The 26,599-nt window shown below is 37.1% G+C and overlaps 5 protein-coding genes across 5 annotated transcripts; 3 read left to right on the top strand and 2 right to left on the bottom strand.

The window, feature by feature from the left end:
• Window positions 1–2,399: 2,399 nt before the first annotated feature.
• Window positions 2,400–3,443, bottom strand: LOC306863870 (histone H2B 3). Its single transcript, XM_079407442.1, has one exon. The coding sequence runs from the start codon at window positions 3,178–3,180 to the stop codon at window positions 2,800–2,802; it is 381 nt and encodes a 126-aa protein (XP_079263568.1). The 5' UTR covers window positions 3,181–3,443; the 3' UTR covers window positions 2,400–2,799.
• Window positions 3,444–3,505: 62 nt separating this feature from the next.
• LOC306863869 (histone H2A-like) lies at window positions 3,506–3,892 on the top strand (the record flags this gene model as incomplete). The annotated part of the gene is made up of 1 exon (XM_079407441.1): window positions 3,506–3,892. One exon carries the CDS (start codon window positions 3,506–3,508, stop codon window positions 3,890–3,892), a length of 387 nt encoding a protein of 128 aa, XP_079263567.1.
• Window positions 3,893–5,017: 1,125 nt separating this feature from the next.
• zpr1 (ZPR1 zinc finger) lies at window positions 5,018–11,665 on the bottom strand. Its single transcript, XM_079407440.1, has 13 exons — window positions 11,402–11,665; window positions 11,153–11,314; window positions 10,969–11,059; window positions 10,784–10,854; window positions 9,946–10,032; window positions 9,698–9,820; window positions 9,476–9,602; window positions 9,218–9,288; window positions 9,025–9,114; window positions 8,816–8,926; window positions 8,638–8,727; window positions 6,694–6,759; window positions 5,018–5,609 (listed from the first exon to the last, which is right to left on the bottom strand). The coding sequence occupies exons 1-13, from the start codon at window positions 11,516–11,518 to the stop codon at window positions 5,490–5,492; spliced, it is 1,326 nt and encodes a 441-aa protein (XP_079263566.1). The 5' UTR covers window positions 11,519–11,665; the 3' UTR covers window positions 5,018–5,489.
• A 1,592-nt stretch (window positions 11,666–13,257) lies between these two features.
• LOC306864033 (uncharacterized protein) lies at window positions 13,258–18,889 on the top strand. The gene is made up of 12 exons (XM_079407710.1): window positions 13,258–13,324; window positions 14,564–14,713; window positions 14,822–14,974; window positions 15,094–15,210; window positions 15,603–15,761; window positions 16,266–16,364; window positions 16,691–16,771; window positions 16,911–16,949; window positions 17,068–17,139; window positions 17,255–17,392; window positions 17,485–17,574; window positions 17,676–18,889. Exons 1-12 carry the CDS (start codon window positions 13,273–13,275, stop codon window positions 17,834–17,836), a joined length of 1,311 nt encoding a protein of 436 aa, XP_079263836.1. The 5' UTR covers window positions 13,258–13,272; the 3' UTR covers window positions 17,837–18,889.
• On the top strand, window positions 18,759–23,447 carry LOC306864032 (heat shock cognate 71 kDa protein-like). The gene is made up of 9 exons (XM_079407709.1): window positions 18,759–19,272; window positions 19,992–20,204; window positions 20,442–20,647; window positions 20,891–21,043; window positions 21,295–21,850; window positions 22,055–22,257; window positions 22,349–22,547; window positions 22,629–22,861; window positions 22,961–23,447. Exons 1-9 carry the CDS (start codon window positions 19,017–19,019, stop codon window positions 23,153–23,155), a joined length of 2,214 nt encoding a protein of 737 aa, XP_079263835.1. The 5' UTR covers window positions 18,759–19,016; the 3' UTR covers window positions 23,156–23,447.
• The last annotated feature ends 3,152 nt before the right edge of the window (window positions 23,448–26,599 follow it).

Raw genomic sequence — 26,599 nt, 5'->3', positions numbered from 1 at the left:
CCGCTGCATTTTGGACTATCTGTAGCTTGTTTATTGAAGATGCAGGACAACCACCTAGCAGTGCATTACAATAGTCCAGTCTAGAGGTCATGAATGCATGAACTAGCTGTTCTGCATCAGAAACAGGTAGCATGTTTCGAAGCTTGGCAATGTTTCTAAGATGGAAGAATGCTGTTTTTGTAACATGGGAAATATGATTTTCAAAGGACAAGTTGCTGTCTAATATAACACCCAGATTTTTGACTTTAGAGGACGTGACAGTGTATCCGTCTAGTTGTAAATTGTAATCCAAGAGATTCTGTGTACTAAACAGTCTCAATTATCAAGCCATTTTGGTTTTGGAGTGAATAACCAGCGCTCTCTTCCACCTTCAATACCACGACTGAGGTGAGACCCTTGAGCAAGGCACCAAACCTCCAACTGCTCCCCGGGCACCGCAGCATTATGGATGCCCACTGCCCCGGGTGTGTGTTCACTACAGTGTGTGTTCAGTGTGTGTTCACTACAGTGTGTGTACACTTGGATGGGTTAAATGCACAGCACAAATTCCGAGTATGGGCCACACGTCACTTCACTTTCACTTTCACTAAATTCGTTTATGCCTGGCTGTGCAAATCATTTTACTCCAGACTGTTTTCTGAATGAGGGACAATTCAAGGCAGGTTTTGTTAAAAAGTTAAAACTCAAGGATGGATCACTTCCACAGAAGAGAGGGGCGGGGTGAACAGTGCTCATTAGCATCTAAAGAGATATGCACCGAAACGAGTCACTGTGAACGGAGCTGTTTTTGACAAGGTAAAAAGGGTGTTGTTTTACACGACCACTGAGACCATTTCAAGAAGACCCCTAATGAATCATACCACCTTGTGGAAAATGGGCATCCGTTGTTCCCTTTGAAGCACAGCCACCACAAAATCAGACTTACTTTAAAATCATGCTGAGGTTAAATACAGATTTAATATCATAACAAGAAATAATTTAATAGCTATGATATTGTTTTTGAAATCAAATCTTTGCATAGCTATGACAGGAAACACTGGAATCTAACAATGCCTTAGAAAAAAACTGTTAATCTTAAAAAAATAAAGCATATACATAAACCCATATAGGAAATATAAAAGTTATTATATATAAGATAATTGGTGTTTCATATTTTAGAGCAGTCACTGCAATTTATGACAGAAATCAATTAAATATGTACGTGGGAGTGTGTGTGAAAAAAATCAGATGTAACCCCCTTTGTAATCCTTAACATTTTCATAAGTAACCGTAATTTAATTACACATTTTTTCTCAGTAACTGTAACTGATTACAGTTACTTTTATTTTGTAATTAAATTACGTAATTCCGTTACATGTAACTACTCCCCAACACTGCTAATGTAATATATAGTATAAGTATTGCGATACATATTGTATATCTGCAGGATCTATTTAGTCATCTATTCAGATTCACTGAATTATCATTTGCAAAATAATATCATGAAGATGCATAGGTAACTATATTCCTCAAGTAATTTACCCATTGTGTTTATACTTGGTTACTTGACGTGTGCCATTTATTCAAGACATAATGTCAAAACATGATCATGTGGATTATTCTCAGCATTCTCTCTCTGCCTGCAGGGGCGTCATGATCAAAACTTCTCCCCTATATGTCCCAGTAACACAAGCTGGATGAAATCACAGGGAACAAATCGTACAATAAGGAGTACAAATGTCCTGATTTCATTGTAACCTGTGATTCGCTCATTATTAGTTTTAAGTCATCTTTACACGGCTGAGTTAAAGTTGCTCTGAAGTGGCTCTGTGCCACTATAAAGTTGCTTGTAAAAATGCAATGCTGCATAACATTTAAATATCACCTCAGTCCCAATTCAGGATCAGAGCAGCATTAAGCTTTGTTGTTGGGGCAGAGAATATTTCAATTGTTATACTATTCATAGTTTCATAAATTTGCGTTTAAAATATCCATTTCATACAGTAGGCTATGTGATTTACCTGACTAATCCAATTGTTTTGCTGCCTCAGTTATCAGGTGTAATAAAGACGTTTTAAATCTTTTATGTTTGATGGTAAATCTATAATAAAGGCATAAATAATGACAGTGCTGGTTTTGTTCATTAATCCTCGAGCATCCTTCCTTCCTGTTGCTATGGTTACCTCCTCCGGCGACTTCTGCAGGCAAGCCAAGCGTCTATTAGCGCGTTTGTAAACTTTCGTAGATACTGCAACGTTGTTTAAAAACGCATTTTATATACTTCGAATAAATAATTATGTAATAAAAGCATATTTTTCGTACAAAATATTCGGCTTTATGGCGCCAGTTTCGTTTATGTCATAGTAATAAGCTAACTTACACATTACATGACAGGAATACTCGCAAATCTGTTTGTAGTTACCATTAACCAATGTATTTATTTGTGGTAAATTACAGGGTAGTTATGAAGAAACATTCAGGCATAAGACTTCGTTTTCAGTATGAATACAGTACAGCAATTGTTGTCAACAACAAATCAATAAAAACCAAAGCCACAGTGTTTTCCTCCGGTAACATGAGTTAACAAATGACGACCATATGCCATAGTAGTACAGTACAAGTGTTCACACGTGCAAATACGATCAAACAGGAACAGCCTCAGGTGAATGTTGGTGTTACAGATGGAAAGCACCGTGTTTGTGCTCCTCCAGAGCTGGGTTCGCGCAAGATGTACCAGAGGTCCCTCATGCGGATATCAAACAACAGTGGGTGGCTTTCGTCTTCCATCATTAGGAATAGAGTCCAGTCCATCTTGTGTGTTCACTTGGAGCTGGTGTATTTAGTCACGGCCTTAGTGCCCTCGGACACGGCGTGTTTGGCCAGTTCTCCCGGCAGGAGCAGGCGCACGGCCGTCTGGATCTCCCGGGATGTGATAGTGGAGCGCTTGTTGTAATGCGCCAGGCGCGACGCTTCTCCGGCAATACGCTCGAAGATGTCGTTTACAAATGAGTTCATAATGCCCATCGCCTTTGAGGAAATACCAGTGTCCGGATGAACTTGTTTCAGTACTTTGTACACGTAAATGGCGTAACTCTCTTTCCTGGTCTTACGCCTTTTCTTATCCCCTTTCTTCTGGGTCTTGGTGACAGCTTTTTTAGACCCCTTTTTAGGAGCTGGTGCTGATTTCGCAGGTTCAGGCATTGTGTCGGTTTTTCACAAAAGCTCAGCTGTCAAAGGATCGTTACGGTATGCGAACGCTCTGCGCAGATTTTGCCCCATATTTATAGAGTCGGCATGCAAATTAGAGCGAGCGGATAGTGGGTTCTGATAGGATAACTTTCTAACGTCATGGACTAAAACTCGAGCGGCGATTGGTTGCTTGCTTTAGAGTGAAACCAACCATTCAGAGCACACGTCTGGGTATAAATACCAATCCCTGCTTACATCATAAGCGAAGGTACATTTGACTAGCAACATTAAACAGGTCGCTTTCTAGCCAAACAGACGGTTCCTTTGTTGTCAAAACATGTCTGGAAGAGGTAAAACCGGGGGGAAGGCCCGCGCGAAGGCCAAGTCTCGTTCATCCAGAGCTGGACTTCAGTTTCCAGTCGGACGTGTACACAGATTATTACGCAAGGGAAATTACGCCGAGCGCGTAGGCGCAGGAGCCCCCGTGTATTTGGCCGCTGTCCTGGAATACCTAACGGCTGAGATCCTGGAGCTGGCAGGGAACGCGGCCCGAGACAACAAAAAAACGAGAATCATCCCTCGTCACCTGCAACTGGCTGTCCGCAACGACGAAGAGCTCAACAAGCTTTTAGGCGGTGTTACCATCGCCCAGGGCGGAGTGCTTCCAAACATCCAGGCAGTGCTGCTGCCCAAGAAAACCGAGAAGCCGGCCAAGAGCAAGTAACGGGGCTTTGCGAACATGGACAATGACACAAACGCAGCTCGGCTAGTTTGAGTCCAAGTAATGTTATGTTCTCTACTTCACACTATATTGTGTTTAATGAAGATGACAGCTGCATCTTGTAAACTTTGATTTCTTTTTTTTGGTGTTGATTATTGCTCTTTTGGACAGATGCACTCCCTCACACAAGAAGAGATCTACACCACCACTGGCTATAAATGGCCATGGGACATTTAACCTGCCATGGACTATCCTTACAGAAAAAAAAACTCCATTCGTGGGATGAACGAACATCAGTATTTCATCGTAACGTTACATGGACCAATGTTGGTTACATTTGATTTGTCACTGCTTTAAATTACATGCAAGTCATGTCCTTTATCTGCTGTTCAAGTGATTATGTTGTTTCAATAAATGTTAAGGGCCAGTGGAAGGCACAAAGAACTCGTGATGCATTGTTTTTCTCGAAGTTGCATGACTTGAATGATCTAGAAGAGAAGCTCTAATTAGACGTGTGCTACATTAAAGGAGCACCCAGTATTTTTTACATTAAGGAATGAATAGCGCTTTTTAAAAAAGAGAAACATTAAAGTGGCAAGTTTATGAGCTGAACATAGAAAAGTTAAATTGTACATGGAGGGGGGCCCCTCTCATGGCCACCTCCATCATGTTGACATCACATGACATGCCATGTCACATTGAGTTAGTAATATTTACGTTAATATACTAACAAAAGTATCTAAGAAACGTACTTACTCCACAGAATATTACACTTACAAAATTTTAATAACCAATATGCAGAACAAATGAGTCATCGTTGTGTCAAAAAGGAGAAATCTACAAAAATAAACTGAAAAACCCATAAAAAAGAGTTATGCAAACAATGATTGGGTGCTATTCTTCTGAGACTCTTCCGGTGCCATTTATCAGTATTACCATTAAAGAATGAATAATTGACTAATTAGAAAAAACACAATATACACACTAAAGAGCCAGACAACGTAAACAAAAACTGAATGCATCGCCAGCAGTTGTTAGTTACAACATTGCATTCGGTTTTGATGAAGTCATTTTTAATTAGATATCCCACTGAACTGGAAGTTAAGCATCAATAGATCAGAAACATACTTATTGCATACTGCTTTATTGTACAGACATAACTCTTATTATATTACAACCTTTAGGAGTCAGTCCAATTACATGGAAAATAAATAATGCGTCCACAGAATTCACATCCAGTGTGCTTAACACTACTTTAAGTGTCTGTAGTTTAAAGTACTTCAAAAACTTTGTAACAATTGTATTGTTACACTAGTGATTAACACAAGGGCTTCATAGCCAAGATGACCAAAACTTATAACTTAAAAATTGTTATAGACAGCAAGGAAAGTTCAGTGCCTTGCACATATTCAAGCCAAAACAATGTTTTCCCCTCTTTAAATCATAACTCTGCCTTTAAAAGACATTGTGGTTTTCAGAAGTGGTAATTACATGAGATATTACAATGAATGTAAAAGTGAATTAATGAATGTTATAAAGCGGCTTTGACCGAATTTGGCATGTAATAACGTATGATCTTCATTTTTCTCTGACTTTAAGCCTATTTCTCTGCATACCCTTCTGTTTTCATGTCATTCAGCCCCAAGTCTTCATTCTGCTCAAAGGTCCTGGTGTACTTCTCAATCTTCATTTCTGGATCTGGATCTGGCGCATAAACATTCTGCAAAAAGGTGGAATAGTTAGCCTTCAGATAAAAGAAAAACATTTATAAATATTTTAAATCAAACAGATTCAAAACAATTAGGGATGCACAATATTATCGGACTGATATCGGAATTGGCCGATAATAGCTTTAAATGTAAATATCGGCATCGACCTGATATGAAAAATTATGCCGATATGTCTTGCCGATAAGAGGAATACATTAACTCAAATGTGCTCAGGGTGTGCTAGTGATTAGATCACGTCAGCAGTGTGGCTCATTCTTGAAGCAAAGTTGTCTGAATGTTGATTAGATTAACTGATTTAGATAGCTGAACTTAATCTGTGAAAGCACGCACAGAATGACGCGTTCAGTTTGTGATAGAGTAAACAGCAATAGCACGTGCAGCAGCAGCCTCCCTGGGGTCCTAACATCTAAAATAGCCTACACAAATAACATTTAGACTGTGTTTCTGATTAAATAAAGCAGTAATTGATGTCATGCAATAATGAGTATGTTTTGATTTAATGGTCAGAAGCTATAGCTTAAGTGAAAAAAAATAAATAAATACAAATAAAACTCACAAACATGACACTTGTAAATTAAATAATTTTATATATACCGATTTACTCATTAATGTGTAATGTTTTATTTTTTAAACAAATCATGAGCTCTAAAAGATTTTCAGAATTTTTACAACTATTTTGTTTTAGACCATCTACAAATATTAAATCCTAAAATAAAATATTAGGAATAACACTGCATCTTTCTGGGGGGAAAAATGCAGCAATTTGATAGTTTATTTATAGTTATTTTCAAAGCATCAGTGTACTGTCAAAAAAACCTTCATTATTATTTAATTATAATAAATAAGTTCTTGTTAAAAACTAACCAAAATTAAAAATAATTTTCTTATTTCTGCACAGGAGAGACTTGGTGTTTCCAAACAAAAGGAAATATATCGGTATCGGCCAAAATTAGATGAAAAATATCGCCATATCGGAAAAAATCCAATATCATTGCATCCCTAAAAACAATTAATATTATGATTGATGTAATAATAAGATATAGTAAAAAAAAGAAAATGTAACTCCTTGCTCACCTGAAGATAACTATTTCCAGCAGGATCATCCAGGATAATGTGCACATCCATTTCCCCTGCTATTATCTAAGAAACATTTTATAAATACAACACATTAATACTCCAGAAAAAGTAGTGTGTGTATATATATATATTTATATATATAAAATTGTTGTGTGTGTGTATATATATATATATATATATATATATATATATATATATATATATATATATATATATATATATATATAAAATTGTACGCAAGTATTAAAAAAATACAGTCATGGCCAAAAATATCGGCACCCTTGGTAAATATGATCAAAAATTCACAAAAATCTAACCTTTCATTGGATAATAAGAATTTAAAATGGGGGGAAATATCATTATGAAATAAGTTTCTCTAATACACATTGGACACAATTAACGGCACCCTTTTATTCAATACTTTTTGAAACCTCCATTTGTCAGTTTAACAGCTCTAAATTTTCTCCTATAATGCCTGATGAGGTTAGAGAACACCTGACAAGAGATCAGAGACCATTCCTTCATCCAGAATCACTCCAGATCCTTTAGATTCACAGCTCCATGACGGAATGGCCAGAGCAGAAGCTTGGTTTTGTGCTCAGTGACCCATTTTTGTGTTGTTTTTGAGGTTTGTGTTTGGATTATTGTACGGTTGTAAGATCCAAACATGGCTCATTATAAGATTTCTAACAGAGACAGTCACTTATAAATTTTTTATCTGTTGGTATTTGATAGAATCCATGATGCCATGTGTCTAAACGAGACGTCCAGGACCTCCAGCAGAAATATAGGCCCACAACATCACAAATACAGCAGTATATTTCATTGTACACATGTGGTACTTTTATCCCTGTGTTCACCAAACCCATCTTGAGTGTAATTTATTAGTTGCATCTGACCATAGAAGCCAGTCCCATTTGAAGTTCCAGTCGTGTCTGATAACTGAATATGCTGGAGTTTGTTTTTGGATGAGCTAGGAGAAATTTTCTTGAAACCCTCCCAAACAACATGTGGTGATGTAGGTGCTGTTTGACAATTTTTTTTAAGGTTTTCTGACCCCCGAGACTCAACTATTTTCTGCAATTCTCCAGCTGTGGTCCTTGGAGAGTCTTTAGCCACTCAAACTCTCCTTCTCACGTGCATTAGGAACGATATAGACACACGCCCTCTTCCAGGCAGATTCATAACATTTTCTGTTGATTGGAAATTCTTAATTATTGCCCTGATGGCGGAAATGGGAATTTTCACTGCTCAAGCTCTTTTCTTAAAGCCACTTCACTAATTTGTGAAGCTCAATTATCTTTTGCTGCACATCAGAAATATATTCTTTGTTTTTTCTCATTGTGATGGATGATTAAGGGAATTTAGGCTTTGTTTTCCCTCCTATTTATATTTCTGTGAAACAGGAAGCCATGACTGGATCATTTCTTGTTCAAAATCACCCTGGAGTGCTCAACATTTTGAATATGAATGGGAATATTCTTCAGAGATATTTTACTCGTAAGAATTTCTAGGGGTGCCAATAATTGTGCCCAACGTGTATTTGAGAAAAACTTTTATTTCATTATGACATCCCCTCCCCCGCCATTTTAAATTCTTACTATCCAATGAAAGGTTAGATTTTTGTGAATTTTTTAAATAAAAGATCAAAAGGATTAACAATGCAGATTAATTTTCACAGCCTTCTTTTATCATATTTACCAAGGGTGCCGATAGTTTTGGCCATGACTGTATATATGCAATATTCAAAGTATTCAAAAAATGTTATATTTGTAAAAATGACTAATTATATACATGTAAATAACTGTGAATAATTATTGATTATTTAAATATTTATTTTTTAAAGACTATAAACAAGCTCCTATTTAGACACCATATTGAAAATGCTGTCAGAACATTTAACAGTGAGGAACAATAACAGAAATGCAAGTAATATATTACCTTGTCAATCTTTCGCCCAAAGAGCTCCAGTTTCTCGGCTCTATCTGCTGTAGAGCTGTCTCCACACATGAAGGGGTTTTTCGAAACAATCTAAAATGAGCATAAATGCATAAAATAAGAATAAAAGGAGTGGTTTGTTGATAACAGCAAACACTGTTAGCAGGGCTTTGATTCCTACCAGGTCTTTGATGTCCTTGAGAAGTCCTTCCAGCGTAGTGAACTTCCCTCCGAGCGCCGCCATCCCCAAGTCAAACTCCAGCTCTGGAATCAACACGCTACATGTCTCTGACTGTAACACACATACATATATTAATGACGATACTTTTTACATGTGAAATGTGTTCACACTTCACAGTGTATCTTAAAGATGTTGTTAAATGAACCCACCTTCAGCAGGTCTCTGGACATATCTGACGGGTCGGTTAAGTGGAGCGTTATTCTGGTTCCCAGCTCTTCTGTGGCTCCTCCTGATTTCACCTATTTCATGATGCCAGTAAAAAACAACATATGATATGGAAACAGCAAAAAATGAATAAATAAATAAACTTAGAAATATAATTCTGCAGTATATTATCCCCACCTCATTGGTGCGATGTCCACAGCTGTCACAATTAGTGGCCATTATAATGACCTCTTTAAAGTGTGGAATTTCTGCAATTGGGTTAAGGGACTTATAAACTACTTTCTTTAAATTATGATGCACAATGGTTAAACTACTTTTATGTATCATTTCTCCAAGCAGCATTGTTATGCAGTGCCATTTTCACAAAGTATTGTTTTTAGCAATTTACAATCATTTGAAAATGTATGTCAATTTCTAGCATACTTTAAAGGATACGAACAAGCTTCATGTTTGTATTGGCCGGGGCGTTGCATTCTGGGCAGTTTGTGTTGAACACTAATACCTCATTTCTCATTGTGTCTAGATCACTGTCAGGCTTTTCTTCGTCGTCTTCTTCCTCTGTCTTTTAAAAGAGACGAAAAAAGTTAAAGAAACCGAAATCTTGCTGTTCTCCACACTCAGCTGAAGTCAACAGCAGATGCTGTAGCAGCTTCTCACCTCTATTCCTAGCGTGGCGTTGAGTTCAGGCGTCCTTTTGTAATGCGTGACAGCGAGAGCCGTGTCTTTCTGAGGCACAAATGGGTTCTCAACAAAACTGTTCCCTGATGGATCATCGATAATCTGTAAATAGAAAATCAAATGAGGTATTCATTCACTTTAATTTCATGATAAGGAACAAGCAATAGTGTTGAATGTTTTGTAAGCTGAATAGAATTTTTCTTTAGTTTAATATCTACAAGACTTACTAATGTGAATTCCTCTTCAACTTCTTTAAGTTTTTTCAACCTCTCGATGAATTCCTCTATTTTTTCAGCTACAGCTGGATCCGTTGTCTGAAATGCGGAAAAGGAACAGAGTCACATAAACAGAACTCTTCGCAAAACAAATCCTTCACATCTAATGAAAACTACAAAATGAATAAATCTATTATGGACTAATGAAATTATTTTGATCAAGTCAGCATTGTAGATAACACAAACAACTGCATGGACGAAAAGGTTTTTTTTCCTGAGCAAAACAATGCCTATCATATATTTTAACCATTATTTACAAAAAAAAAATCCACTAAAATGTCTTCAATGTAACAATAGTTTATACACCAAAAAATATTGTCAGACATATTTAGAACAAGAAATATTTGATTCGAAGTTCACAGTGTAATCAAAAACAAACGAATTGTAATTTTATCGCTAACCTTCAAACCACTGTTTAACCCATTTGTAAGCAAGATGTTTTTTTTTAAACCATTTAAAAAATCTTTTATGATCACTTTTTTTCCTTTTATATATTTTAATAATTTTTACAAAAAATGTTTAGGGTAAATGATAATGGAACATTTATTATTTTCAAAAAAAGGTTATTTGAAACATTAAAGTAGACACTGTACTTGCATTTAATATGATATCGGTGTATTTAAAATCACTTTTGCTCATTTATTTTAATGGCGGCACCAAAATGGGACTCGTCTTTGACCCATATACCTATATAATGTATGCTCTTGCAACATAAATTATGGGTTTCTGTTGTAACACAATCGATCTGAAATTTATGAAACTCGTTGAGGTGCACAGATAAAACACACACCTTTCTAACAGGTTGGTCTTGTTCTAAACCCGCCACTGCTCTGTCCAGAAGGCCCTCAATTGTTGACAAAGCTAAACAATCAGAAAGAAGAAAAAATAACTGACCAAAGTGCAACTTTCCAAAAATATCGTTCTATAGATTTTCAGACTTGCACTTCATTTAGAGATCACAATGGAACAACTTACAGCCCTTCTGTGTGAAAGCAGGAATTTCAAAATCAAGTTGTGGAATTCTGATGGATGCGCTGTCAGACTTCACAACCTCTCGGTTCAGGTCCTGCACAAATTAACATCTATTGTCTACTTCCTGAGAGAAACATGACATAAATGATCAGATAATGACTAAAACACTTTAAGAGCAGATCCATACCTCTTTGGTCTTCACTTGTAAGGTGTACAGCACACCCTGCTCTTGTATCCGTCCAGCAGACTGGATTTCTGTGTTGGTCCAGTTACAGTGAGGACATGTGAAGGAGCTGATGATGATTTCTTTGAAGAAAGGGATCTTAGTAAGCAGTAGACGTGTACTTCCCTGGACAAAACATGAGATTGGCATTATTTAAATATTTCTATTAGTATAAAATAATGCATGTATTAATTTAACAATCTGTATATTTACATTTTCATAACAGTTCATGCACAAACTCTCGATCACTGTAGGTTGCTGATCTTCATCTTCTGCATTAATGTCCTTAAAAACACCGCCGCGGACTCGTTCCTCCTCTATAACTGACATCCTGCCAGGTCCTGTAGGGTAAAACTATATACACTCTCTGGATTACTGGTAGAAGTGGTGAGTTATTAATGACTGGCGTTCTACTAGAAGTTTCCAGCTGCTTTCACACGTGTTTGTGTAATAGTATGGAAGAATCATCACCGGGTCAGGTCAAGTTCGCGAAACCTGTCAAAATAAAAGTCTCGGATAAATATTTGTGATGGAGCGAATAATACTAATTCAGTCGTACGGGAAACCCTGATTAGTGCATTAATATGCTTAATATGCGTACAACAGTGGCGAGTAACGCTAGTTAAACATAATGGCAGTAGGACTATGCATTCGCATCCTCATAATAACTATTTGACCATAATAATTTAAAGTAATTTCCTGAATCCGCAGCCACTAGATGGCGCTGCATCAGCTTCTGTACGCTTGCCTCATGCCTTCAGTTCTGCTAAAGAGTTGATTTGTAATAAAGCTGGTAAAATTCTGCAAATCCTTTATTTTAAGTAGTAACAACCACAATGTAAACAACCACATCATCAAGGGTTTCGGGATTTACATTGTTCTGCCCACATAATTCCTGTGAAGAATCTCAAATTGAAATTTGTGGTAAACTATGACAATCTTCTTGGCCTTCAGCATCTCATTCGCTGCAGTGGACTTACATTGTATCATATGTTGTCCTTGAATTTCACAGATTTATATTTCACTCATAATAAACCAGCATTGTGCAAACTGGCTCTTGGTGCCAGAACAAAACTGATTATAATAAAATAGAATTTGCTTTATAATACACCAGACAAAAATGTACAGGCTTATATCCATTACACAGTTACATCTGTATTAATACTCAATTGTGTATTGTGATGTGAACTTTATTTAGGTTGTGTAATGAAATGGGGAAGTTTTTTTTTTATTTTTGCCCACAGAGTTGAAGTGGTCAGTGGGTAGTGTGAAATTTAATCATGTGATGTTTTTTTTCCTCACAAACCTAAAAAAGACCTTCCTGTTCCTGCCGAGTTGTTTAGCATTTTTGTGTAATGATACCAGACTATTATGACGCTTTTGGTGACGCTGCCAGGGTGCTGTCGTTGAGATGCTAAAAATAATTTTTATTTGATCATAAAACACCATTAGAGGGTTATGTTAATGGTAACCTATACAATCTTGATTGTTTCTTGACATACATATCGAAATACAGGATTTAGAGAAGAAATCTGCCTAATTAAACATAAATAAATATAATAAATTATGTCAGTAAATAGAATGGTTTCTTTGTTTGATTTTAAAAAATAATAAAATCTTAAAAGTCCTTATTACCAGGGTTAAATTAGATACTGGATGATTGATGATGAACTAGAGGAAAGTTATATATTCATCAACTGTAGGAGGGGAGTTATTACATTGAAACAAACATATAGTCTTATCATTTAAAGAATGATATATTATATTATAATTTACTGCATATATATTATACATATTATACAGCATTCATATACAGTGGGCTTTTTAGGAAAACTGATGCCAGTCAGAACTGAAGTCTGAATTAGACACATCATTTGATGAAATAAATGAGAACATAATAGGTCAAAAGGTAGCAAGACTAAATTTGCTAAAAGAGAACCAACGACTGGCCGAAATGCCCCTGAAACTTCACACATAAGTTTGCAGAGGGGAAAAGACCATGACATTTTATGATGTCATGGAAGCCGCTCTCTTTAAAAGAGTCTAAACAGAGGAAGTGAGCTTCAGATTCAAGAGCGTGCAGTATGGAGATCAAAACAGCCTTAGTTATTCACGCTTTGATGTTGATCGTAGGAGGTAAGACAAACTTATTTCTTATTTACACCTGTTTAGGCTACATCTCTGACTTTTAAAGTAGCACTGTGGTTGAGTTTGTGTACGTATTTACCTGTTGCCTTCAGGTTAGTTTGCATGGGTATGTAGTTATGTTTGGGTAGGTTACATCATAAGAGAAGGTGTCAGATTAAATGCTTTATTGCATGATTGCATATGATAGATTTTTACATGATTTGAATTTTTTTTAAACTAATTTTATTATTCTTATTGGATTAGTTGAATGATATAACTGTGGTTTATACGCTGTACATAAACTTAAGTGGTAGCCTGCTGCTGTTCTCTCAAAGAGCTATTTATACCTTATACAACTTATAAAATGTAGTTTTGTTGATATAAATAAATGTATATAGGTTGATTCAGTGATATTTAATAGTTGTTTTGACTTGAATAAAACCAGTTCATTTAGATATCACCATTTTTAGGTTACCTTTTCTTTTTCCGTGTACGTTTGCTCACCTTGTTGTTTCAGAAACATGAAAATATTTTTGCAAAGATGCACACAGTATCAACACAGCAGATGATGTTAAGATTTTCAATAATTGTCAGTAGCAGTGGATATTTTGCACATATTTCAACATTTTAAATAATTTACATTATTATATGAAAATAAATGCAAAGGTGAATAACAGAAAAACAAATCAACTGAATAAAATCAAGTATTGCACTGTAAGAGCTTTACTGTACTATAACTCCCACATACAAATTTACATGAGGCAAAAGGCATTAGGGTCATTTTTACATATGACTAAAAAAATCACACCTCCATGTTGCCCGATTTAGAACTACATGTGTTTTATATGTGTACACCTCTGTGAGTAACGTTTTAACACCACTGTTTCCTGTTCCAATGTGAGAATGTCGCTTTATGTGTCAGAGTGGCAAGTTTTCTCTCGCTGCAAGATCGAACCACACAAGAAAATAAGACCACTTACAGCAGTCACATTTTCTCTCTATAGCAAAATGTAGCCCCCTCTCAGTTTCAACCTCAGCATCTAAAAGTGGTGAGAGAAAACAAATGAGTCAGAGATGAGCGTAGGGTGCCTGTGGTCTTATCTGCCCCCCCCATCAACCTACTGTTCTTCCATTCAACTAGCCTACACTTGACTGCATTTAGCATTCATTAGTTTTAGGTTGTTGAATTATGTGAGAAGCTTTGTTAAAACATGATTATACTGACTTGCTTCTCTTCATTCTGAACAGGCATAAGAAAATGTCTGGCAACAAAGTATCTTACAGTGGTAGAAGGAGAAACAATGGTATTGAAATGTCCTCTAAAAAACTTCAGTGAGAAGGGAAACATGGAGTGGAGAAATCCACAAGGCCATCTTTTGTTCTTTAACAACGAAAAAGGTGAAGCCGAGAATGAGAACCACTGAAGAATGTATTTCAAACACTTTTACATTTCCTCTTTATTGTATCTGATTAACACTAAAAATGTGTCTCATGTTCCCCCTACAGCGCTAAGAGACCCAAGAAGCAGCATTTTTACTTTAAACAACTCTGAATATACATTACACCTGTCCAACGTTACGTTAAAAGATGAAGGGCTTTATAAATGTCTACTGTATGGCAATGATGTCATTTCAAAAAGATTCAAAGTAAAAGTATTGGGTAAGCATAAATATTTAATTTCTCATCTTTTCTGGAAACATGCATAAAATATGACTATTAAAGATTTGCTGATGAATAATGGAATATGTAATTAAACTCAATTTTTGATTGGATCACAGGAATGCCAAAAATAGAAATGGCCGAGTATAAAGATAAAACAATCATCAAGTGTTCAGCAGAAGCGAATGGCCACCCACCTGACCTCTCATGGCAAATCAGTGGGGTTGAAATCGAAGGTAAGTTACGAGAAGTGTCTGAGTGGGCAGACAGTTAGGGGGGCACATATATATATATATATATGTGTGTGTGTGTGTGTGTGTGTGTGTGTGTGTGTGTTTGGATTTTTCATCAGATAAATGCTTGGCGAGCATAAAAGTATTCTTTCAAAAAATATATATATATATTACTGAAAGACATACTGTGCAAACAGTTATATTGACAAACAAATTCCCATGACTTCTGACAGAAACAAATACCTTGTGAAAATAGAGGAACCATGATATTCTGAAATACAGGGGTCAGCTAAGGACCAATGCAAACAATAGTATTATCAAAAGGATGTTTCTCAGACTATATGAATAATAAATCATTGACAAATAAATATATACACCCTGTTTTGTCCTAACAGCTCTACCCAATACCTTGAGGGAGGAAAGATCCAACAGGTCACTTGCCGTTAGCGTCATAACAGTCAAAACTCATATCAGGACAGCAACGGTGATGTGCCTGGCAAAACATAGTGCTCTCCCAAAACAACTGATACATTTCATCACTATTGAAAATCACTGTAAGTATACATAAATAGTAGGCAACTGCATATAATCAATTGCATGAATAGCAGAGACCACTAACTAGAACTCATATGTGTGCCCATCTCAGCAACACCACCACTGATGTTCCAAGAATGTGACCAAAAACAGTGGCAATTTGCCATAAATGATATTAGCCAGTATCAGAAAAGGGAACCGAAAGATTTGGGGATTTTTTTTGGCTGTGCTGCACAGGGAAAGCGTATCTACACTTTGGAGTATTGGGTAGTTTCCTATTTAAGTGAATGTGTAGTTCCATTAGAGTGGTCAATCACATGATGTCAGGGAAGTCAACTATTTCTTTGAACAAAAACAGCCGTGTTCCCCATCCAGAATAGATGCACTATATATGTATACTATAACAAACACTAAGTCAGATTCTTGACTTATTCTAAATTCTAAACTATTCTAGATTCTAAACAGTCAAACAGTTCTCTGATGGGGTTTCTGAGTAATTGAATGTTCTTGTTTTTTTCACATAGCTGTTACGGCCTCCACGACAAGGCAGTCCAGTACTAGAGATGAGCTAAAAGCTGATACAATGGTCACAGCCACTTCTGCTCCTGCCATTAGCAGTACAGGTGAGTGTTTCTCTTCATTTCATGTATTAGGATAGGTCCTTTCATTTCTTAATGGCTGTAGCAGTTACACTAAATAAACTAGGTATTTCAAAAAAAGTTTGAGCATGACAGTAAATATAGCTCACTTAAAAGTGAAAGCAGAACCCCCTTTTGTGGAATGACTTCACATAAAACCACAGAATGGAAACTACATTTGCTCTTTATAGCTCTCTGCCTCCATCTTCTGGTAGCTTTTTAATACTGGTCATTCTGCTTATCTTTTCTTTTTAGTTCTTTTAAATTTGATATCGTAACAACTGTTTAACAAATGTACCATCTGATTACAGCACACATGGAACTGTCATCAATTTCAGAAAGCACTGAAGTGCTCCCAACAGGAGACGTCACTACCTCAAACAGCATACAAGGTATAAATACGCAATTATGCATGACAAAATACTTAATATTTATATTTCACCTAAAAGTTAGTAATAGTTTTTATTAGACAATTTCAGTGTTTTTTTTTTTTTTTTGTGACTAATCGATTTGCTTTGTGATCCCTTTTAGTAGAGGAACATTCCACAGCAATAGATATCAGCTTCATAAGTAAGTGTTGTTAAATTTAATTCTTTAAAATACAACATAATATACTGAACATAATATATTATTAATCTTGCTTATTTTATGTAGTGAAGTTGATCTCAGATCTATCTTTGCATTTCAGCACACAACATAAACTCTTCAGAATCAAACTCACCTGATGAATTCCTGACCAAAAATGCCACCGACTCACAAGGTGTGAAGCTCATGCTAATTTCTACCTTGTGCTCACATAAATGTCTATATGAAAATCAAAGCAACATGTAAAGGACGTGAATTACTGATTGCAGTATTGCTTTGTGTATTTGCAGGTTTTGGCAAACAACTCGATCTAAAGGAAAGCTCACCGTTGCTGATCCTGCTGGTTACATGCCTTGTTATGTGTTTGCTTATCGTAGTCATCTTCTTTGTGATCAGACTGCGAAAGGCACATTTAGCCTGGAAAAAAGGTAATATAAGAATATTTATATATTTATACTTCAAGTTTCAATTATATTCTAGAGGTTGGGTGAGATTCAATTTTAATCTGTTGTTATAACAGAGAATGAAGAATCAGACCAGTCTGTGGAAAGCAGCAAATCAAAATCCAGTCATCATGAAGAAAAGCAGGCCCAGGAAAGGAGAAGACAAGGTATAACTGCTTAAGCCACCTAATCTTGTAGATCAAACATACAAGCTATTGTGTCTTTACAAACTATTCATATTTCGTGTTTCTCTTGATTTTCTGTCTAGGTTTTTGGAACTCAAATTTCACAGAATACAAAGTGGAAGAAACGCCACAGAATACAGCAAATTCAGTAGCTACAGTAGAAGTGATCACTGAAACACAAGACAGTTCAACAGAAGCTTGTAACACACTTGACAGAGCTTGTGTCAAGGAAACTGAACTTTAGAGGACAATTCAGCAGGTTCTGAATCCTCATAAAAGACTGAATTAATTCTGAATTGTTCTGTTATGAACAATGGTGCTCACTAAAAGATGATGAATATAGCTATTTTTGTATATACTGTATGTAGGTTTTACTTTTCAGTTGTTGCTGGTTTACATAATTTTTTATACTGAATGTACAGAAGTGTTTTGTTACAACATGTGCTTTATTATTTAATGTGTTTACATTTTAATGACTTTGAAGTGTTCCCTTGATAAAACTGGAATAGACTGCCATGACACTTCATTCTCATATTAAAAATGTGTTTTTTTAACCTGAAATGGTTGCTGCTTTCCCTATTATCAAGGTGTGGCCTTCTGACATTCAGAATAATGCAGAAAATAAAACTATTTTATGTAACGTGGATGTTTGGCGAGTATCGCCACCCTCGCTCGGGGCGTTTGTGCAATCATAGTTTATTTCCTGGTTAGTTCTCTTTCTCTTTCCTTTACTTATGAATTTCTTTCCTCCCAAACAGGATAAATCATACAAAATAAATAAATAAATAAAATACTCTGCATTTGCTCAGATAGTGCTAAAAAGATAGGTATGTTAGCACAAATCGACAGCGAAAAAATGCTACCTATCAGATTGTGCAACCAGCGTCTTATTCATGTGCTTTGAGGCTCTTTTTAATGTCCACACACCTACCCTTACCCTTAAAACAATACATATATATTATTGGTAGCACAATCTGATAGGAAGCATGTTTCGTCGCTATAAGCTAGCTCCTCGTGCTTCAACACAAAGCCCTTCATGATGCAGAGTATCACCACCTTATTATAAAACTATTAAATTATTATGTTTAAACATGTGTTTTATGCCTATTGTAAAAATAAATCTACATCCTACTCGATCTGTATAACTAATAGTACTTCTTTTAAGTAATGACTGAAAGTCCAAACCAAGGTCACTGAGCTCTTTGGGCTACATTTGTTGTTGTTTGCGAATTTTATGTGTTTATCATGGAGTAATAATCTATTAAGCGATTTAATCTATTAAATGTGATTTATTTTCATCAAGCATTTCTGTTTTGCTGTATCACCGATGTATTTCCAGGGAAATGTGAAAGCTGATTTCATTCATTCACATGTAAAGGACAAACTGTTCCGCATTAACAGCGGTTGCGGCAAACCTGAGGGGGATGGTCTGGATTTTTTTCAACCAGTTATATCCTTGGTTCTTCCCTCGAGGGGCGTGGCTAAATGAAATATTCCGGCTTTACATTGGTTCTTGCGGGTTGAAGTCGAGTCATCTGAGCTCTCATTGGCTCGACTGCCGGCAATATATAGTGTTCTCGAACATTCGCTCGTTCTCTCTTCTAAAGCAACGCGAGGCAGTTCGTCGCCATTTCAGCTTTCCAACCGGCATCTTCACTCATCTCCCTTATTTCCAGTTTGGTAAGTTCTTTGTTCCTTCTTTTTTGGGTATATTGGCGTTACTACCTCATGTTAAATATCTGCTTCCCTGTTTGCCTGTAATATATTACTGCTTTGATAAAAGCAAATAGATTATTATTTTAATTATTTTATCTATGTGCGCGGAATCATTAAAAGTGCCGATATTTATTGTATTGAATTATGTATTAAAAGTTTTACCTTATATAGACCGCTTATTAGAAAAACCGATAGATTAGGCTAAATTTCTTATTATAGTGACTGTTACTACAATCAAAATTGAGAGAAACGTACGTTAAATTTTAAACCGTAACAGGCACCTCGTGTAACGTTAATCTGATCACTGGCCTCACCCGACCATAAGCCTTGAACAGCTTTTCTTGCTCACATAATGCTGCTTATGACTCTTATTAATTCTTATTATCTTTTTATGTTCACCAACACATTTAGCATAGTAACAGGTTTATAAAGTTGAATTTAAGACTGATCTTCATCAGTGTAATTCTGAATTTAGCATTTGGCTATAATGGAATCTTCTAGAAACTGGAACCACGTGGTCTGACGCATATCCGCATGTGTTTCCGGGTTTTGTGTTCTGTGGTTTCACAACTGCCTGTTAACTAGTTAATGGAAGGGGTCATTATCTCTTTCCCTTTGGTTGCTAGTGTACAACGTTCAATTATGTAACTTAATTACTTATTTTTTTTTTTATTTTTTTTTAGTAGACACAATGTCCAAAGGACCAGCTGTTGGTATTGATCTCGGGACCACCTACTCCTGCGTAGGTGTTTTCCAACATGGAAAAGTTGAAATCATCGCTAATGACCAAGGAAACAGAACCACTCCAAGCTATGTAGCTTTCACAGATTCCGAGAGGTTGATAGGAGATGCTGCAAAAAACCAGGTTGCCATGAACCCCACCAACACAGTCTTTGGTAAGTGGTTAATTAATGCAGTTCATTTTCATTCCAAAAGTGATTCGCAATGATGAAGTTGATTCCTTGCCATTCGTAGTTTCCACCAGAGGTTGAAAAACCAGAGATGGGCCAAGCACCTTCCTTGGATGTCTGAGCGAAATCTTGACATTACTTGTTGTTGTTTTTCCCCTCTCCATATCCTTCTCCAAACCTCTATATAACTTGTATTTATTTTTTTCCCTTGTTCTCCAATAGATGCTAAGCGTCTGATTGGCCGCAGGTTTGATGATGGCGTTGTTCAGTCTGACATGAAGCACTGGCCTTTTAATGTCATCAATGACAACACGCGTCCCAAGGTCCAGGTTGAATACAAGGGGGAGACAAAGTCTTTCTATCCTGAAGAGATTTCCTCCATGGTTCTCGTCAAGATGAAGGAAATTGCTGAGGCCTACTTGGGAAAGGTGAGTGATCTTTCAGCTGTTTGTGTGGTAGCTCTATTGAACTTCCCTTGACTTGATGTGCTTCGCTATGATGAAGTTGATTCCTTGCCATTCGTAGTTTCCACCAGAGGTTGAAAAACCAAAGATGGCCCAAGCACCTTCCTTGGATGTCTGAGCGACATGCACTATGCTGTAGTTTAATTGTATTATTGTTGCCTTTAGTTCCAAGTGGCAGTTGAGATCTAATTTGCTCTCTCTTTGCAGACTGTTTCCAACGCTGTCGTCACAGTGCCTGCCTACTTCAACGATTCTCAGCGACAGGCCACCAAGGATGCTGGAACCATCTCTGGCTTGAATGTTCTGCGTATCATCAATGAACCAACTGCTGCTGCTATTGCTTACGGTCTGGACAAAAAGGTTAGATAAACTTGCATGTCATTAGCTTTATACTTTTTATTTGTATTTTTTTTTATATGCTTTATTTTCGCTATGATGAAGTTGATTCCTTGCCATTCGTAGTTTCCACCAGAGGTTGAAAAACCAAAGATGGCCCAAGCACCTTCCTTGGATGTCTGAGCGAAAATGGAGTGTCATACAACTCCTCTAAGTATACGTGCAAAGACATATTTGTGAATCCTCTTGTTTTTTGTTTTCCTTCTGCTCTTCAGGTTGGTGCTGAGAGGAATGTCCTCATCTTCGATCTTGGTGGTGGCACTTTCGATGTGTCTATCCTCACCATTGAAGATGGCATCTTTGAGGTAAAATCTACTGCTGGAGACACTCACTTGGGTGGTGAAGACTTCGACAACCGCATGGTGAACCACTTCATCACAGAGTTCAAGCGCAAGCACAAGAAGGACATCAGTGACAACAAGAGAGCCGTTCGTCGTCTCCGCACCGCCTGCGAGAGGGCCAAGCGTACTCTATCCTCCAGCACTCAGGCCAGTATTGAGATTGACTCCCTCTATGAGGGTATCGATTTCTATACCTCCATCACCAGGGCCCGTTTTGAGGAGCTCAATGCTGACCTCTTCCGTGGCACCTTGGATCCAGTAGAGAAGTCCCTTCGTGATGCCAAGATGGACAAGGCTCAGATCCATGACATTGTCCTTGTTGGTGGCTCCACTCGCATTCCCAAAATCCAGAAGCTTCTCCAAGACTACTTCAACGGCAAGGAGCTCAACAAGAGCATCAACCCCGATGAGGCTGTGGCCTACGGAGCAGGTGAGTGATATTCCTGTTCTTATTCCTGTTCTTTGTCGTTCGCTATGATGAAGTTGATTCCTTGCCATTCGTAGTTTCCACCAGAGGTCGAAAGACCAAAGATGGCCCAAGTATACCTTCCTTGGATGTCTGAGCGACTGCTGTCATGGCTATCTGGCCAGCTCAAGTTTCGAAAGGTTCTTATTTCTCCCTCTTCCGTTTCAGCTGTCCAGGCTGCCATCCTCTCTGGTGACAAGTCTGAGAATGTTCAGGACTTGCTGCTGCTGGATGTCACTCCTCTGTCCCTTGGAATTGAGACAGCTGGTGGAGTCATGACTGTCCTCATCAAGCGTAATACCACCATCCCAACCAAACAAACTCAGACTTTCACCACCTACTCTGACAACCAGCCTGGTGTGCTCATTCAGGTCGGTACCAAGTTGTTCTGTTAGGAGTGTTGCCTTTTATACCACCCAAGGTCTCTTGGATCATAATGCTGTTTTATGTACCCCTTCTTAGGTCTATGAGGGTGAGCGTGCAATGACCAAGGATAACAACTTGCTGGGCAAGTTTGAGCTTACTGGAATCCCCCCTGCACCTCGTGGTGTTCCCCAGATTGAGGTGACCTTTGACATTGATGCTAACGGCATCATGAATGTTTCTGCTGTTGATAAGAGCACTGGCAAGGAGAACAAAATCACCATCACCAACGATAAGGGTAAGTGTTCTGTCCTCTGGATCTAAATATTTAATAACTTTGTAGCAGCCACTTCAGAGGTTAACTGGAAGTCCACTTCAGGTCGTCTCAGCAAGGAGGACATTGAGCGCATGGTGCAGGAGGCAGAGAAGTACAAGGTTGAGGATGATGTGCAGCGCGACAAGGTGTCTGCCAAGAACGGTCTGGAATCCTATGCCTTCAACATGAAGTCCACTGTTGAGGATGAGAAACTGAAGGGCAAGATCAGTGATGAGGATAAGCAGAAGATTCTTGACAAGTGCAATGAAGTCATCAGTTGGCTTGACAAGAACCAGGTAAGTTTGCTATCTGTTGAGACATTTGAAGTGGCATTTGGATTACTTTTCTGAACTTGCACTGTTAATTCAGAATGACTTAACATCGCTTTCTTTCAGACTGCTGAGAAGGAAGAGTTTGAGCATCAGCAGAAGGAGGTGGAGAAGGTATGCAACCCCATCATCACCAAGCTGTACCAGAGTGCTGGAGGCATGCCAGGTGGAATGCCTGATGGAATGCCCGGTGGCTTCCCAGGAGCTGGCTCTGCTCCAGGAGGTGGATCCTCCGGCCCAACCATCGAGGAGGTCGACTAAGCCATTCCAAAGCCACTATGCTACCTCCATAGCAATGTTTACTGTTGCCCTCTGTAGTTGGACTCCTCTAAAATTCTTACTATCTTAAGTTTTGGATGACTTCAACTTGCAGAGAGATTGTTGCAATTTAAAAAAAAGGGGGATTAAGGGATCACATCCAGATCACAGGGAACAGATTTTCTATGTAGATTGCACAACCTATTTATCGGCTTGTGAAACGAGTTCCATAAGCCTTTTCCAACTGCCTCAATGCTTTAAAGTGAATGAATAAAATGGCGACTTATTCCCAGTGCTGCCTCTGTCTGGTGGTTTTGTCTTTGATAAACACATTTCAGCTGGCTGTTTGTGTAGTTCACATTTTACCGGATACTCTGATTTGCACTTTTTAACTTTCTTTAATCTCTAAATATCAAAGATGAGTGTCACTGTGTGCTTGGAATATTTAAATGGTCTTTGATAAAATGGCCTTAAACGCTTGGTGAATTCTTAGCATTAAAGTCATAATGGAACAGGAAATTCTTAAATGCTTTTGAGGAAGTTTCCTCTGTCCTGTCAGTGCATCATAATCTTGTCAGCCATTTTGTCTTTGCAATGACTGCGGTATAAAAAGTGTCATCCATGATGTTTTTAATGTAAACCTAACCATGGGTGGTTAAAATTGCGGGGGGGGTATTAACAAGATAAGATTACATGAATGACACCAACACTACAAATTAAAATAATTATACACTGGGGATCGCTGTATACAAATATATATATATATTTTTTTTTTAATATTAAAGCATTTACAAACTTTCACCGTTTTGGTTTGTTTCATAGAAAATCATATAGTATCAATATGCTCCATTTCCTTCCTAAAGTTTTTGCAGGAGATACGGTTAAAATTGCTTTCAAAAAGCAATGTCAGTTTCACTGTCATGACAATGTTTGAATCGTAAATGTTATGGGAATTAGTAATAGAATGTATTTAACAGTATTATCCCCATCAATTTAATTTTATCATGTGAAAACTATGATGCTTGTGTGTCCACTGAGAAGGGTTCAATCATTCATATGTGGACAAAAATTATGAAAATTTCATTTTTAATGATGAAAAATACCTTGTTATATCAAAAGTAACTCTTAATATCTCATATCAAGTAAGGTTGTTTTTCAGTGACGCATGCATGTTTCATAAGGTTTCAAAGCTTTTTTGTCAACATCGTTAGACATTCATTAAAATGTAATAATATCAGGGGCAGCTGTCACTAAACCACTAAATGATATGTCAACACCACCTTCCAATTTCTGAGGAAATTATTTGAAATATTTAGTTCATTTTATTCTCCTGAAGCCGGTTCTATTAGCATCTAGCATCAACAGAAAAAACAAAACAAAATGGCTACTACATGAACATTTGTTTTGTGAAAGAAATGCCAAATTTGTCAACACCATCAGATGTCACCACCATAAGATTTTGTGTTCCAATGATATTTCAAAATACTTAAATGTGACTCTTGAATAAAAGCTTTATAATAACAATCACTGTTTGTTGTGTTTGTTTTAATACAGTAATTGACTGATTCAATGTATTTGATAGTTAAAAAGACTACAAATCCAGCGTCACCTCACCACCGTCAGTTCTGTCACCTCCATCAGGAATATTTTGATATTTTATATTTGTTGAGGAATTGTTGGTCAAGTGAATGTGTAATCTGTCTGCTAACATGAGAATGTGTTTTGAAATGTTAAAAACATCTTGAATGCTGTTGAAATTATATTACACAGTCCAATGTAAAAAGCATATTTTGTCAAAAAAGAGTTGTATCATAGCTCAGTAGCTTAGTACATATATGATACATAAATGTAGTTTCATTTGTCTGAGTACAAGGTTTTATTTTTTCCAATTTGCACCGTTTTGTTCCACTTCTCAAGAATGACAATATATGATTTTGTTACTGAACATCAACATAATTATGAGAAATACGCAGTGGATAAGTCTAATTGTTTGCAAACCGCTAAAAAGAAGTTTGCTGTGTTGGTAAGTAAAAAAAAAAAAAAAAAACATTTTGTCTTTACGAAGACTAAAACGTTGACAACTTGAATGTGTGCGTCGTTTGTGTGCATGTGTGTAAACAACGTTCAGCATGCTTATGTGTTTTGAACTGTACACAGGCAGGTTATTATTTAGATATCACTAACATATAAATATGTATGCGTGTGTGTGTTATCCAGCAAGAAAGTGAAATTATGTGGTTCCTCAACCAAGATACTGTGCAAGGGTTCTGTGATCAGTGTCATTAAAAATATGTGTGTGTGGAGAGGTAAATACATATGTGAGAGGGATAGAGTATGTTTATGAGTAGGTAAGAGTGTTATGTAGCTATTATTAAAAAAAGGGTTATTTAAAAAAATTGCTCGTTCAGTTAGAGTTCATTTTATGTCATAAAAAATCAGTGCACTATATATTTATTAATGCACTGATTCTTACAACATATAATGAATGTTGAGTTAATGTGCAATTTTTTTTATAACACTCATCTCACCGACTCAAAGATATGTGCTTACCACACCACACACACACACACACACATACACACTCACACAAAAAAACACTCACTCACATACATATGATATTTTTAATGATATACACTGATCACAGAACCCTTGCACAGTAACTTGGTTGAGCAACCACATCATTTCACTATGAATTGCTGGATAACTCTGTGTTTTTTGACAAATTATCTTTGTATTATTCTATATTAATGGAAAGATCACATAATTATTGTCAATCTTTGTTTGTCATGTTTTACAGCATTCTACGCATTTTTGGTCCAAGCCTGATGCAGAGCAGTTCTGCTGGGATGAGGGGTCCCTGTTGCTGTTTCAACAGTAAAGAAAGGTATGGAGGAGTGGTGGGAGCATTTCTCTAGATACTGTAGTGATTGATTTTTGTGGTTGAAAATCATAAATATTCTTGTATGTAAAATGATGAGGTAAATACTATTTAGTATGACAAATATTTAGTGGACCAACACACACGTATTCTGTATTTTTAACAGGAGTGCCAAGAGGACGTAAAGTGGAAGTTTGTAAGCAGTGTTGTGCTGGATACAGAGTCACCGTAAGTTATTCTGTGGGAGGTGAAAGGGCCTGTCTTACTCCAGATGGACAATAAAAATCAACAAAATGCCATCAAAGACTACCTGGGGTCGAAATGGATGAAGCAAGAGATGTCTTTTTATTCATCTCTCAGGACCTGAAGTGTGACATTCTCATTGAGTCCATTGCTAAAAAGGCCCAGCAGAGGTTGTATTTCCGACGCCAACTGAGGAAGTTCAACCTGCCACAGGAGCTGCTGAAACAGTTCTACTCCACCATCAATGAATCCATCCTCTGCACTTCAATAACTGTCTGGTTCAGCTCAGCTACCAAATCTGACCTCAGAAGACTACGGAGGGTAGT

This window comes from Barbus barbus (genome assembly GCF_936440315.1).
Source record: "Barbus barbus genome assembly, chromosome: 45".
NCBI classification, from domain to species: Eukaryota; Metazoa; Chordata; class Actinopteri; order Cypriniformes; family Cyprinidae; genus Barbus; species Barbus barbus.
Note: the sequence above shows the minus strand (reverse complement) of the source record. Positions and strands in the feature narration are given on the sequence as shown.